Consider the following 15,867-nt stretch of genomic DNA (forward strand, 5'->3'; position numbering starts at 1 on the left):
GATCGATACTAGGCACGATTCTGTTCACTTATACACATCGAAAATTGGAGCCCACATTACACACTGCAAATATCACACATATGCAGACGACACCCAGATATATATCACCTTCAAGCCTTCTGAAATTGACAGTGCCATATAAAAGCTTAATATGGATCTGGCTAGTATAGCGTCTTGGGCTTTGAAGAATGGTCTAATGTTAAATGCTTCCAAAACAAAATTTCTAATAATTGGCACCAAAAACCAGCTTAACAACATAAGACCTACTAAAGATGTTATTCTGTCAGGTGAACCCATAGAGAGAGTATGTGAGGCACGAAATCAAGGGTTGACAATGGACAGCGCACTACGATATGAAAAACATTTTGCTGAATCTGTCAGACAATGTTTCTATACGCCAAAAATACTGTGTAACATAAGATCATTTGTTAATGAATCCCTGTGCACTCAATTAGTTGAAGCACTTGTCCTGTCCAAATTAAACTACATGGACTTAGTTTACTTACCACTTACCCTCACTTTGTTGGCTCTCTTCAAAGCTGCTTGCTCTTCTCTCTACAAATGACAAGAAGCCCTCCAGCCCTGCTCGTGTATTGATCCACCTTTTTGATAATAATAGTTAAAACTATCAAATGTCAGTTTTCAACTGGTTGACCTAAGGCCTTAAGAGAGCCTAGGTGTTGACGCGTATTTGAAACAATTTCCCTTAGGCTGCTGGCAGAGCCTTCAGTTATTGGAGTATAATCTAAAATAGCCTGTATGTGGTTGGTTATGAAGTGCAGACTAAGTTGTCGAATGAAGAAGAATGGACCAAGAGTAGACTATACTGCCCTTGCCATCTTGTTTCCCATATGATGAGCGAGTAAGTGGACTGTGTGGTCTCTGTCCAAGTCTGATAGCCTCAATAATTCCTAGGTCAAGTTGTTCCTTCTTAGAGTCATACTTTTCAGGATACTCTTCAACCGACCAAAGGCTGAACCAAAGTTTGATGGTAGATCTAATGGGTATTCAATCCAGGACCACTTGACTAAGTACTATTAGTTAACTTCGATAATACCAAAGGTCTTACGTAGTTCCCTCCAATCAGCTCTCCGAGTTTTTCCAACACCCGGATGTTGTGCTCTATGCTATCCAGCACGCTCCGTCAACTCGCACTAGTGGGATCTGCCTTCTGGAGGCTGTTAAGGGCTGAATAGTGAGCATCGATGAGGGTGTGCGTTGACCCGTATCGTTTCTTCAAGGTTTCAACTGCAACAGGGTAGTCAGCATTGGTTGCCGCTAATCCTAACACGGTCTCTAACGCAGAATCCTTAAGGCTGCTCAAGAGGTACATAACTTTCATAAGCTTTTCGGATTCCTGTATATTCCTCTAGTCCACATTTGCGACAAATTGGTCCCAGAATTCGCTCTACTTTAACTGGTCGCCAGAGAAGGAAGGCAAGCTTAGTTCTGGTAGCTTAGACTTGTTGACCGATTCATTCCGCCTTTTGTTAAGTTGGCATGCCGTTTCTAGCTCCGTCAATATGTCTTCAGCCTTGAGCTGGTCTTCGGTCATGCTAACTGTGTCAGCCTCCGGCACGACACTTAAGTACTGAAATATCTGCCTTTCAAAGTTGTCCAAACACTGTTTTAATTTTAAGTGGACTAAGAAAGTTTATTTATTTAAAAATTGTTAAGTTAGTACAAGTAACTCACCTGATGGATTCTTCAAGCCAGAAGATAAACCATTCATCATGGCATGTCTTGCATTCTGTATCGTTGAGTCAAGCCAAATCGAACTTTTGGTGTGACCCTCGTTTATCCAAGTTTCATACAAATAAAAATCATTTTTTCCGCTGCTCTCGCTTCTTTCACCGCTTTTAAATAATTTCTTCTCCAATTTTTCAGGTCTTCTTTGTCATTCATGACGCTGTTGCTTTCGTAAATTTTAATCCTCTTTGCCTTCATATCTTACGAACCATAGACCGCTTATAATTTTATAACGTAACGTATTTAGCATCACCGTTGACTACTTCTAAAATTTTAACCAATGTCGGAATTTCATTCCGAGAAAAATACTCGTGCACTTTTCTTGTCAGTGCATTTTCAGTAAAGCTGTCTAACGAGTTAACACATTTTTTCGCTGTTTTTCTCTCGGCGATTTAAGGATATTCGTCGTTATATTTTCTTCGACAATTTTTAATACTGATAAGTCGCAACAGGTTTCGCAATTTCATTGCAGGGACCGGTCCCGTAACCCCTTCGAGGGTTTTTGAAAGGGTATTTCGTTCGACGCTAACCAAAGCCGTTCCAGACAAAAGGCCATTGAACGGCTTAGCCGTTCATTAAATAGCTGAAATTCATTAAAAACCCATTCATTTGACTTAGCTGTAGGAAGGGGTCAGGAACGGATTTCCCATTGCTTTCCTAACATTGAGATATATAAGTTCCTATTACGGTCTTGTGTATTTGGGTTTTTGTTTTGGTTTTTTATTTGAAAAAAAAAATAAAAAACAAAAACACACAAAAAACACTAAAAAAAACACTCAAAACACTAAACAACACTTAAAAACACTCAAACACACAAATAAAAAAAACCTGACTCAAGTCAAAAATTACCCCGCTTAATGAAACGAAATCAGACCGATATATGTACTTATAGATCTCAAAACTAAGTAAGCAAAGGGAAACCCGTTCCTAAAGCTAAGCAAGGCTTGTCGGCTATCCAATAAACAATTGAGCCGTTCCAAAAGCTTATTGAAAGAAAGGGAAGCCCCTTCCTACATTCAAGTACGTCATAAGTTTGGGGTGGCCATGTCGATTAACATTTACCCATAATTTGATAATTTGATATGGTACTGACTGTATAAACAACTTCTGGAACATCTTATCACTAAAAGTGAGAAAAGGGTTTAAGGTTAAATGAAAAACGACACACATTAAGATAATGTTACCTATATTTCGATAATTATCTTTATCTCTAAGATAATGTTACCTATATTTCGATAATTATCTTTATCTCTACACATTATAAAACAATGTATCTATGACAAAAATGTGTCTCCCTTACAGGTCTGCTTGCAGGCCTAGGCGGGGCGGGTATAATACCTCTTGATTTACTGACCCTTGAACAAAATTAGTTTTGTGTAGAAATTTCTTACATTATCTTTTTTGTTAGCAATAGATTTAAGTAGCATGGTAGTGAATTCTCACATTTAATTTTTTTTTAAATGGGTTTGATTAGTAAGCGTAATGCCCACATTCGTGTCTTTTTGAAAATGATTTCAGCCCTAATGATTTTTTAGACAAGTTTGCAATAGATGATGCATATAGTTTTTTTAGTAGGTGAAGTGGTCGACGGTGACGCGGGCAACAACCACAGACCTATAAATATATGGACTAGACATACCAACGAAATGAGCGTGCCTACCTAAACTTTTTTGGCAGATGATACTATGATTATGATAAAATGTATTAATAAATTGACTTTTAATCAAGAAATAAATGATGCTCTAATAGTGTTATTAGATGGATGATGTAGAGACAGTACTAATCGTTCAGAAAAAATGTTAATCTGCATATATTTAGTTTTAGTAATATTAATTTTTAAATCATTTATGTTCATCCATCTAATAACACTATTTAGAGCATCATTTATTTCTTGATTGAAAGTTAATTTATTAATACATTTTATCATAATCGTAGTATCATCTGCAAACATTATTACTTTATTGGGAAATTCAACTTTTTAAATTCGTCTCAAAACTTATGAACACACGAGGTAGAAAAAATTGTCAAATTTAGGAAATTCGCTTAACTGTTCATCTTTTGGTGATTTTACCCTAGTTTGTTACTCATTACGGAATAAAACTAATTTATTTAAATAGTTCCGAAGAGAGATTTTGTCGGTAATCTTTTTCCCGAAATATCTAAACCGAATCTCTAAATATGTTTGAATATCACATTTTTAATTTTAGAACAAAACGGGACTTAATCGCGTAAACACTTACATTTATATTAGGCCCGACGTTTCGAACATCACATTATGTTCGTGGTCACGGGTAGACTGGCGAGGAATTGCATCAACATCTTCTAGCCGCGCGAGTTTCTCGAACTACCCGCACTTGTTCTTGATTATTCACTTTTGCGCTAGGGTTGTCACTTTGCCTACACACAACACTCACGACATCAGCCGGTGTGTCCCTCGGTGTTTTTTCACGCTTACATTTGCTAATCACATGTTTTCCGATATTTCGGAGTAGTGCTCCATAAGGAATTTAAATATATGTAGGCAATAGTTTTGGGGCATTGACTTGTCCAAGTTCGGTTTAATAATCTTTTCAGTCTTTTTTGTTATTTCCTCAACATCTTTCGATGGTATTTCAGGCCATCTCTTGTTTTTAAATGAATCAGCGTTTTTAAATTGCTGTTCGGATCTCCAAACAATAAGGCAGCGCAAGTTTGACACTTAAGATATTACGGGACAATTTTCTCGATACGAATCCCGCAGTATAGGTTACAACGGCGTCAGCTTATACAGAAAGAGTGCTGTTCAAGCAGTCTAAATATTCCTCATATAATGTGCTGTCATCTTCTGGCACTTCAACCAGTTGTTTTTTTTTTCGGTTAAATCGTTCAATGCTTTTTGTGGGCTGGTGCTTGTGCAATTTAAAATGCTTCTTCTTTACAACTTCTTCGAGGCCCTGTTTGTTTGCTGTTGTTGGGCACTTCAGTTCAACGATGGTATCTCCTGAGAGCTCCAAGGAATGGCAGATCTTTATCAATATACAGGCCGCATGGCCAGTGGCGGATTAAGAGTACAATACAATACAATACAATACTCTTTATTGCACACCTTGATAAAATACAACAATACAAAACAAGGAAGAAACACGAACAAAGGTAAACAACAGGCGGTCTTATCGCTAAAGAGCGATTTCTTCCAGACAACCTTAAGGTAGCGGAAATCCGAGAAGAGTATCCGAGGCCCTAAGCACAGAGCCTGTGTAGGCCCTCTATTGCTTAAATGGAAATGGAAGGAATGGAATGGAAGGTAGAAAGTATAAAATGAAAGTTCATCAAAATAGAAAGTGTAGTAGGTATAATTTAAAACTTAAAACATTTTTTTCCTTGCCTTAATCAGAGCAAACTCCGAGATTACATCGTCGAAATTTATCTGACGAAGTATGTCTGCCTCAATACACATTAATGCTAAAGAATTAAGCTTGTCTGGACGGATTTTTGTTCTTTGCGGGTTTTTAAATCTTTTTAGTTGTGAGAAGGATCGTTCAGCAGAGCAGTTAGTAATCATTAAGCTGTGAAAGATTCTAAACGCCACTTCTATATTTGGGAAAACGCACTTTACTTTATCTTTAATAATCATTTCATATAAATCGGAATGGGTGACCTTTGTTTCTGAAAATTCATATTTTATTCGAACATATTTGTGAAAATGATTAAATTCGCCGAGGAAGTTTTCATTGAAGTCTTCTGGGTAAGATTCTAAGAGCAATTGGATATCTTTTTCATATTCTGAACATGACTTATTTAGATCCGCAAGAAATGAAAACTTTTGTGAAACTTCGTGGTATACATCACCTCTTCTTTGCATTTGAGCATTAAGTGTGTCAATTATTACATTGAAAGTCTCAATGCGGAATTTGTCTCTAGGATTCAAATCAAGTTCTTCCTAATTCATCTTCGAGTTTCCTTATATTCCCCATTAGGAAAATTTTTTCTTGCCTCGCCTTCAAATTTTTCAAATTGATTCCTCATTTCAACGAGATGACCCGATAAAGAATGATACAAATTGGAACACGTTTTAAGATCTAATCCTTCTTCTTGGAGTCCTTTACTGGTGCGATGAAAAACTTGTAGAATATCATTCCACAAAGTGAGCAATTGAGCATAAATATAAACTCAAAATCTTGCATTTTGTTTGAAATATTTTGTGATTCTAACCTGGTCTCATCTTTTTGGTTTGTGTCCTCAGCAATTTTATCTAAAGCATCCAAAATTTTCGGATAGGATTGTAATATTGCACTCGTAGCTACAGCGTGAGCTTCCCAACGAGTGTCCGACAGCGACTTCAGAACGCTATCGTTGCCTATTAATTCTTTTAAAACTGCCCAGCGATGAGTAGAAGCCGAAAAAAAATTGTATAACAACTGCACAATTGCCATGCGGCATGGCTCTATTTTTAGACCCTCTTGTTGAGCCAGCTGCCTGAGAGCTTTTTGTTCAGTAATGCGTCCATGTTTAATGGACACAACATGCTCCAAATTCGTTTCGTAAATCATTTCCTTGACCATGTTGGCACATTTTCTGCTTTGTTTTCGTTTTAATTCAATTACAAGACCGAAATTCGATGCAGTGAGCAATGACCTACGAAGCTCTATCCACTCACTGTAGTCTCTTTGCAATATTGTTTTTATTTGACTTTGGTCACGTTCTTTGTCAGTTTTCTGCAAAGATCTTAAAAATTGTTCCTGCATTTTTTGAAGCATATCATCAGGTGTTGGCGACGTAGCCTCCTGCGCCTTGTCGGAAACTGGATATGGTGCGCGCGCGCCTTGCACACACGCAAACGATGAAAATGTCCCTCTTGTGAGCCTCTGAATTGTAGCCTGCACGCCCAGCTAGCTACGCGATGTCATGCTCCTCGCATGTTCCACCAAATGTTACCGTCAAAGACTTACTCGCTCCGACGATCAGGCTCTGCTGCGGCCCGCCCTGGGACCGTAAAGACGCCGCGTCGGGTTGCTGAATGACGACGCACGCCTCGCGCCGTATAGGATATAATTGTGTGTATTCGTTACACCAGGCTTTCACTTATCACTACTACACAGAGCTTAAACTATGAACTAATTAATACTTTAACAATGCAGAATAGAGTGGGCTTTCCTTCCTCTTCTTATCGACGTATTCTTTTCGTGCTTCTTCTTTCATCTCCTGCAATTCCCTTGCCAACCTCAAAGTGTCAGACATCTGTAACAGAATCTTCTTCGAAAGTATATAAAGGGGTCGCACAGTTTCTCGTTAGTCATTCACTGGTCGCCGAGCTTATATAAGGAAATGGACGAATTAAAAGTGCAGATAATTTCATAAATCACACACGCAAACGTCAGTGGCTAGCTCCAAACGAAAAAGGAATAGAGGCACCAAAAACAGAGCCTCACCCGAAAAAAGTTATGCTGTCCGTTTGGTGGGATATTCATGGTATTATTCACTGGGAACTCCTACCAAGTGGAACGACTGTTACCGCATCAGTATACTGTAATCAGCTTGAAAATTTAAACCAAAAAATCTGTCAGAATCGTCCACAGCATGCTAAAGTTTTTTTCTTACACGACAATGCTCGACAAGCATGCAAAAGTGACTCGGCTAAAGCTATTGGAGCTAGGTTGGAAAGTGATACCTCATCCACCGTACTCTCCAGACTTGGCACCTACGGATTACGCATTGTTCAGATCGCTAAGCAATGCCTTGAATGAAAAAAAGTTCGATGATCAAGCCCATCTACGACAGTACATAGCTGAGTTTTTTGAATCTAAACCTAAGAACTTCTTCGCCGATGCTATTCATTCTTTACCAGAACGATGGAGACAAGTAGTAGATAACGAAGGTCGTTATATTTTTGATAAATGATTAAAATAATAAATTAAATAAAAATTACAATATTGGTTATGATTCGCTCATTACTTTCTTACCAACCCAATACTATCTCCCTGAAATCATGTCCTATCTCGTCTGGTGTTCTTAATTCCCTGCCAAACGTTAGATAGGCAGGAGTGAAACCTGTAGAGGAGCATTGTGCTGTATTCATTGCGAATCTTATACTTGGCAGCTTATCGGGCCAGTTGCCATGGTCGTGTAACGTGTAATAACGTCTAATATAGCAAGCTGCGATTTTAAATCTCGATTCCGCCTTTCTACCGGGTTCGCTTCCGGGTGATATACGGGCGTAAACGAGTGTTTTATTCCCAAACAGAAAATGACTTTTTGTAATACAGCGCTCACAAACTGTGGCCCGTTGTCGCTGATCACCCGCCTAGATATGCCGAATCGTAAGAATATTTCGTTAAGCAGGATTTCAGTGCAGTTCTCCGCCGTTGGCTAGCCACATCTTCTACGATGAAGATCCAGGTTTCCCCTTGGGGCGATGCAGGCAATGGTCCGAACAGGTCAAAAGAGATGACTTCGAACCGCTTGCTCATGGTTGTCGTTTGTAACAATTCAGCTGGTTTCTGGTTGCTGGGTTTGTAGCGCTGACAAGGCACACATTGTTTGACATAACTATCGACATATTTTCTCATACCCTTCCAAAAATATCTCTTTGCAATCCTTTCAAGGGTTTTCTCAACACCATAATGCCCTGCGAGAGGGTTATCGTGGTATGCGGAGAGCGTGTTGGCCCATTCATGTTCCGGTACTACTAACTGGGCATCCTCTGAGTCAGAGTACGGAGAATGGCGATAGAGCAGTCCGTTATTCATGAGGTAGCCCTTCCCACTCCAATACCTTGCATTCTCACTATCGTTCTCTCCTTCTAACGTGTCGACAATCTTAGCTATCCAAGCGTCTTTCCTTTGCTCCTCCCTTATCTCGGCCGAGCTGCGGACAGGCATGTCAATGGTCACTCCACATACGCTGCAGTCCTTCTGATTGTCCTCGAAGCAAGGAGGACGAGATAGAGCATCAGCTACCACATTCGTACTACCAGGAGTGTACTGTATAGATAGATCAAAGGCTTGTAGTATCAGGGCCCATCTAGCCAGTCTTCCTGTAGGTGACTTTATGGATAGCAGCCACCAAGGCATGGTGGTCAGTCTTCACAACAGTTGGTAAGCCCTCTATGTAACCTCTGTACTTGGTAACAGCCCAAACAACGGCCAGTGCCTCACGCTCCGTAGTAGAGTAGTTCCTTTCTGCTGGAGTGAGTAACCTGCTTGCATACTCTACAGGATGCTCATCGGGTCCCTCCTCCTGGACCAGAACTGCTCCAAGGGCATAGTTGCTTGCATCCGTTTTAATCACGTACGGTTTGGTTTCGTCTGCTTGTCCTAATACGGGTGCCGTAGTAAGCATCTCCTTTAGTTTCTTGTACGCGGTTTCCTGTTCCGGAGTCCATTCCCATTGAGCGTTCTTTTTTGTCAATCTAGTCAGTGGTTCTGCGATAGCTGAGAAATTACTGATGAATCTACGATACCACGAGCATGTTTGGAGAAAAGTTAACAGATGTCGTACATTGCGAGGTGTCGGAAGATCCAAGATAGCTGATACTTTATCCGGGTCTACTCGTATCCCTTCCGGAGTTATATAGTGTCCTAGGTACTTTATGGTTGAACAACCTAAACGACACTTCTGTCGATTCACTGTGAGGTTGTACTGACGCATCAATTCGAAAACTGCGGTAAGATCTTGCAAATGTGCTTCAAACGAGGTTGAGAAAATTATCAGATCATCGAGATACGCCAACATTTTGATGTCACTGAGCTCTACGCGAAACCGGTCAATTAGCCGTTGAAAGATTGCTGGTGCATTTCGGAGGCCGAAAGGCATTCGGTTGAAGACAAAAATCCCAAAGGGCGTAATAAAACCCGTTTTCTTCTTATCCTCCTCTCTAACACTGATTTGCCAGTACCCAGCCTTAAGATCCAAAGTGGACATATAGGGTGTTGGCTTTGCCTCGTGTAGCAGGTCATCCACTATGGGTATTGGGTAGGGGTCTGGAACTGTGACCGCGTTGAGTCTTCTGTAATCCACACATACCCGGGTCTCGCCATTAGGTTTCGGCACGAGGACAACCGGTGCCGCCCAAGGTGTCTGTTGTGGTTCTATGATCCCATCTTCTAGCATTTTATCGATCTCCCGTCTCAAGATTTCTTTCCGAGGAGCAGACAGTCGATAAGGAGGCACAGTAGTAGGAGGACTATCTAAAGTGTCAATGCGGTGTTCGATATGCTTGGCTGGTTGTGGTTTTGCTAAGAAAACGTCCTCAAAGCTGTCCAGCAATTCGTGCATTTTTTCCTGTTGTTGATCGTCCATTACTGTGCGGCTGAATTCAATAGAATCGATATTAACCTCTTTGTACTCAACTGACCCAGGGAAAAGACTTTGCGAACGTGGGGAGAGAGTGACATCTTCTTGTGCTACATTGACCTCTGCATCACGGAGCATATTGTCCCAATGGGGTAAGTAACCATCAAAGGTCTTGTACTTCCGATCTATTACTGTGTCCTCCAAACGTCGAAGCCGATACTGCATACCATCAGCTTGTTTTTGGACTTTAGACGCTTGGTTATGGTTGATATCCGCGTCATGTACTGCAAGCACATGCCTCACTTTCTGTGATGGGTCCATCGATGTGTCCGAGATGACTACGTCTGTATTCGTGTCAAACTTCAGAAAATTTTCCTCGTAGAGTTCTATGACCTCCTCTGGCTCATCAAGGAACCACCACGTGAATTGCGGTAAGTTGAGTATCATCAGGGCATCCTGCATAAATCCAGTTCCAAGGAGCGTTCTATTGTCGCTTGACTGAGGTAGGATGATGAAAACTGCGGGAATGACTCGCGTCGCCAGTGTCACGTCCACCCTTACTTTCAACACTTCCTGTTCTTTCGGGATCCCATCAGCAAGTGTTAGGGATATCGTTTCCTTCGTAAATGTGTAGCCTTCGTTTTTGAGCTGGCAGTATAATTTCCAGGAAGCGACGCTTGACTTGGCACACGTATCCACATACGCATAACCTTGAATGTTTTTTATTGAGATACAGACGACTGGCCTAGGTCTGTTGTCCAGTTCGTTATCAACGGCGCAAAAACTAATATTCTCCTTCTTAACCGGCTGTTGACGTGGTTGTTTCGCACAAGTAGGACAATTTGTACGGACGAATCCTGGCGCACCACAGCCGTAGCACGAGAATTTAGGAGTGGATGGTGATGGCATTTGTGTTTGAGCCTCCGGTTGCGGCGGTCGTCGTTGCGGCTTTACCCTCAGCGAACTTCTTCTTGCGACATACATCCACAGAGTGACCAGGGTTCTTGCAATAACTACAACGGATGCGGCCCTTTACTGCTGGCTGGGGTTTCGTGTCAAACAGTTCTTCCGCACTTTGGGCAGCCGTTAGAAGATCGTCAAAGCTCGTGACCATCTCTCGTAGTACTTTCTCCCTGATCTTCTTATGCAGTGCTCCGTGTACCATGTCGAGTTGGATACTCTCCGAAAGGCGCGGCGTAGGCAGCTGAGCAATTAAGTCCCTCTTCGTTGCGACGAAGGTTTCCGTTAACTCGTTGTCTTTCTGGTGAACGCCCACGAGTTCCTGGTATATCATCGGCGCAGGCTTTCTCGGAGCAAAAGCCCTGTGCAACCGGCTTTTAAAGTCGTCCCAGGTGGTCACGCTGTCTGCCACTCCATTCCACCAGACTGCAGCGTCGTCCTTTAGGATAAGCGGAAGGCTGTCCAGTGCATCGCCATCAGTCATCTTCTCGACGCGCTTAAAACAGGATGCAGCCGTAAGGAATGTCTTTACTCGTGTTACATCCCTCTCGCCGTCATACGTGAAGGTTGCCGTAGCGAATGATATGGTGCGCCGCGCAGTCTGAGCGGTTTGAGTTTGACCTTGAGTTATGGCTCCGATCAGCTGTTGGAGCTGGGCGTCGGACATATTGACCGCCATTTCTTCGTTATCGATCGACTTGACAACTGGTTTCGGCTTAATCTTTATAGATGTCACCCGCCCCGACTTCGTTACGATGTATTCGTTTGTAGACGAAGTGCCATTGTCACAGTGACAGCTGTCAACGTCAGGATGGCAAACAGATGTACTCAACCTTTAGTAATAATAAAAAATATTATTTTCAACTGTAGGTGTATAAAATACCAAAATCCCTGTTTGGAATTAGGAATTACAAAACTGAAGTTATTAAACAAAAACTCAGTTATTTCCATACAAGTCGTAACCAATTATGCATTCCCTCTATTTGATTAGTAACTTCATAAATGAAATACTTATTAACTCTTTATATTTGTTATGTACAGAAACATTGCAATAAACGACTGTCTAATCTTTCTGCTTTACCTACATAGTTAGTATGTGTATGAAATATCCAAATCGCTAGTTTAACTAAAGATATGATAGAATTTTTACTCTATTAGTACAGGACTGGGCTAAAAAAACAAAAATAAATTCTACAAAGCTTTATTTACTCTTCAATTTCAGAGCCACTTAATTCATCTTCACCTGTGTTAATTATGAACGGCTCTACAACATCATCAATTAAATGGTCTAATTTACACATTTCGTCTTCAACTTTTATCACATGATTAATGCATGCTCTCCAGCGCTCTGGTGTCACAAGCTCCAAACCTTCATTAAATAATGTTTTGACCTCTGCCATTTTGAAACTTTTATTCTTTTTTGCCACATGCCCTTTCACTTGTGCCCACACTAATTCAATGGGGTTTAGTTCACAATGGTATGGGGGGAGTCTCAAAATGGTTACATTATGAGCTGCCGCTAATTCGTCTACTGCCTTTTTGTTTACTTTGGGTTGAGTTTCTACCAGAGCCCATAACTCTGTCTTGATCATGGACATGTCACAGGGTACATTCCTTTCATGCAACCATTGAATAATTTGGCCCTTGTTCCACTTTTTTACAGGGCCACTTTCTAATTTTCTTGAATGATAAGGAGCATTGTCTAAAACGAGCACGGAGTTTGGCTTAAGCCGTGGCAATATACCAGTTAGCCATTCTTCAAAATGCTGAGCATTCATTTCTTTATGATAGTCTTGAGTGTTTTTCTTTGATTCAAACAGCAGCAATCCATTTTCAACAAATCCTTCTTCACTGCCAATGTGGCTTATAATGAGCCGCCTTCCTTTTCCCGATGGAGCCTTAAGGCCAGTTGTAAGGCCTTCTAAAAAGGCTTGTCGAGATGACAATACTTTAGGGTCCTGCCAGACCTTGTTCACCGTGTGCCCTTTAACAAACAAATGTAAATTTTAAGTTAATATTTTTTTCTACAACATATATAAAAATACTTAATTATTAACTATATACAAATCAATACAACAATAAAACACTTAAGTCTACCTTAAAATAGAATATAATAATAACATATTATTTGTAGACCTTAAAACTGATGAAAATAAGTATTTACATTCACTTTTGAAACAGTTGAAATCATAGAATTTGTTCTATAAACATATTAAAATTCTATTATATTTCTACAAAGCATTCTTGAACCACTCACAGAGAAAATTGTAATAAACAAAATAAATAAATCCTGTGAATATAAATATATATTACCTTCATTAATCCATGTTTCATCTTGGTAATAAATAGGTCTGCCCTCTCTACGATACTGCTTAATTTTCACCAAATATCTTTTCCTCCACAATATGATATCAGCCCTATCAATGAGGCTGCTTTGGCGTTTCCGACTTGCATATTTAAAATTGAGGTGCTTAAGCACCTGTCTCAAGGTGAAAAAAGATAAATTTGGCAGGCCCGGGTCATCATTAACAACTTGCAATACCTAAAAACAAAAATAGAAATTATAAAATAATTGAAGGGATGTTTACAAAAACAACATAACATTTCCATTGACAGCAGGTATCAACCAGCTTAGTCAGTTATGTTATTTATGTAAACATCCCATTTAAATGTAATGTAATTAATTTTCAACCTTTGTTATTTATTACTTGAGAGACTAAGGTTCAGTTTTAACTATTGAGCTAAAATATTAACTTTGTTATTTTGATAAATATAACATTAATTAAAATATATTCTGTTTAAAAAGAGTTGGCATGAGAGCAATAAATTGTCAAAATTACACATGTATTTCAAAATACCTACCTTCTCAATAGTAGGCGGCTCGTTGCGATGAAAAAATTGATGTACTGTCCGTCTAATGGCTGCAAATGTGAACTCATCCAACTTGTCAATTACTGACAACTTGGGGCCAGGTTTCTTGGGTGAAGCAAATTCTGTTGCCGAATTATGTTCCGCGAATATACTTCTGACGGTTCTTTCGGATATACCCAATATTTCCGCCACTTTCTTGGAATAGTTACGTACATTAATCATTTAAATATTGGGATTTTGTAAATCACAAAATTATGGCAAAATACATAATTACTATTAATCAATATTTTAATGGCAACACATAACGGTCGATGTCAATATTATACGTGTTATGCTATATTGCTATTTACTTACCAGAATATTTTCTAAATTGCAAATTGTATTTTGCGGAGTATTAAAAATTAGCATGTTTGACATTTCTTCGAATGCAAACCATTTTGAAGTGTATATATCTTCTGCTCCGCTACCCGTTTTCAACCCCGTTACTTTCTTCTTCTCTCTGTTATACTGCCCACGAAGGCTTGTCCATTTTGCTAAAACTTCCTTTGCAGTGATTCCAAAAATATTTGAGATCTCTTCGATGGCGTCTTGCTTCTTATTTTTAATTTTGTGGTCACTAAAGACACATTCCAAATGACAGGCCGTTCCTTTATTAATTGAATAAAGTATATGGTTTTTTCCTTATTCCAGTCCATTGCACATAAAAATAAATCAAAATCTTGCCCGTGCACAATTTACCAACAATGATGACAGATGACAGGACGCAGTACCAACAACGGTTAAACATGAAATGAACGCTGCACACCCCTCCGCAGGCGAAAGCGGGGGATGTTTTCCATTTGTCGCGGCAAACATGTTTGAGTGTTTTTGCTAACAAAAACACTTAAGCCACGCCCTTTTTTGGTTAGAAAAACATGTTAGGTGTTAGAAAAACACAAAAACACGTCGCAGCGGACCCGGCTTAATCTAATGTACTTTCAGACTCAGCGCCGGCCCGCGCACTCGATCAGGGTAGAGCGAGATATAGTTTTGGCGCCCCTTTGTTTAACCTTTTTTGGGGGGTTCGATGCCAAAATGGTCATAGATTCGCTGTGCTCATCTAAAACGTCAAAACCATTTGACTAGGTAACTAAAATATTTCACATGTATGTGGATTGGTAGAAATTGTAAGCGCGAGCGTAGCGAGCGCAAAAATTTTTCCTATTATTTATGGGGGGGGGGGTTGATTCTATAAAAGCTTCTGTCTTTCATAGGACAAACGTACGTGAGGTTAATGCTTTCCTGTGCGGCGTGTTCATTGAGGAGTTCACTAGGACAAGAACAAATGGCTGTGATGAAACAAAAGAGGCCAAAGACCAAACTCTGGCAGACCAAGAAACCAAACTGATAATAGTCAGATTTGAGCTTTAGTTCAGGGTAGGGTTTTTGCTCGAGAGTCTCGAACTCAAGAATTCTCGAGAATTTCGGTTTCATTCGAGACGAGAAAAAAATGACAGGTACTCGAGAGTCTCGAGTTCCGAATGTAAAGTACGAACTGGAGGGAAATGCAACATTCTACCTTCTGCCCGGTCCGGTCTCATCGCGAGGCGGTGGGGACGGTGCCGAACGGCGGTCATAAATTGGGACGAGATAAAGCGATCTAACCTCTCGTTCCAACGTAAGCTGGCATAGATTTTGGCTAGTTTTGACAGCCTCGTGTTATTTAAAAGCGAAAGCGCAGACGAAAAAGTCAGCGCGTTCATGTACCTTCGTTCGTCGGTCGTTAATAAACTGCGACGGTGGTGGCACTGACGGCATACGCCGTAAAGCCGGTATAGCGGAGACTGCTATGCCTAATAACCTCGACAAGATTTGAAAGAACAGAGGAATCACACGTAACACTAAAGTGGGATTGGTTCGAATTCTTGTCTTGTCTATAATCTCGATATTAAATTTGTGTATGGTGCCAAAACTTGGACCTTGAAAAGCTTTGACGTGGCTAACATTGAAGCTCTTGAGATGTGGTGCTGGCGAAGA

General features: G+C 40.2%; 2 protein-coding genes across 2 annotated transcripts; both read right to left on the bottom strand.

Moving 5' to 3' along the window:
• Window positions 1-10,906: 10,906 nt before the first annotated feature.
• Window positions 10,907-11,647, bottom strand: LOC125235778 (activity-regulated cytoskeleton associated protein 2-like). The gene has a single exon (XM_048142364.1). The coding sequence runs from the start codon at window positions 11,645-11,647 to the stop codon at window positions 10,907-10,909; it is 741 nt and encodes a 246-aa protein (XP_047998321.1).
• Window positions 11,648-12,167: 520 nt separating this feature from the next.
• Window positions 12,168-14,073, bottom strand: LOC125235779. Its single transcript, XM_048142365.1, has 3 exons — window positions 13,843-14,073; window positions 13,294-13,522; window positions 12,168-12,964 (listed from the first exon to the last, which is right to left on the bottom strand). The coding sequence occupies exons 1-3, from the start codon at window positions 14,071-14,073 to the stop codon at window positions 12,186-12,188; spliced, it is 1,239 nt and encodes a 412-aa protein (XP_047998322.1). The 3' UTR covers window positions 12,168-12,185.
• Window positions 14,074-15,867: the final 1,794 nt, after the last annotated feature.

The sequence above is a fragment of the Leguminivora glycinivorella genome, chromosome 18, assembly GCF_023078275.1.
Source record: "Leguminivora glycinivorella isolate SPB_JAAS2020 chromosome 18, LegGlyc_1.1, whole genome shotgun sequence".
NCBI classification, from domain to species: domain Eukaryota; kingdom Metazoa; phylum Arthropoda; class Insecta; order Lepidoptera; family Tortricidae; genus Leguminivora; species Leguminivora glycinivorella.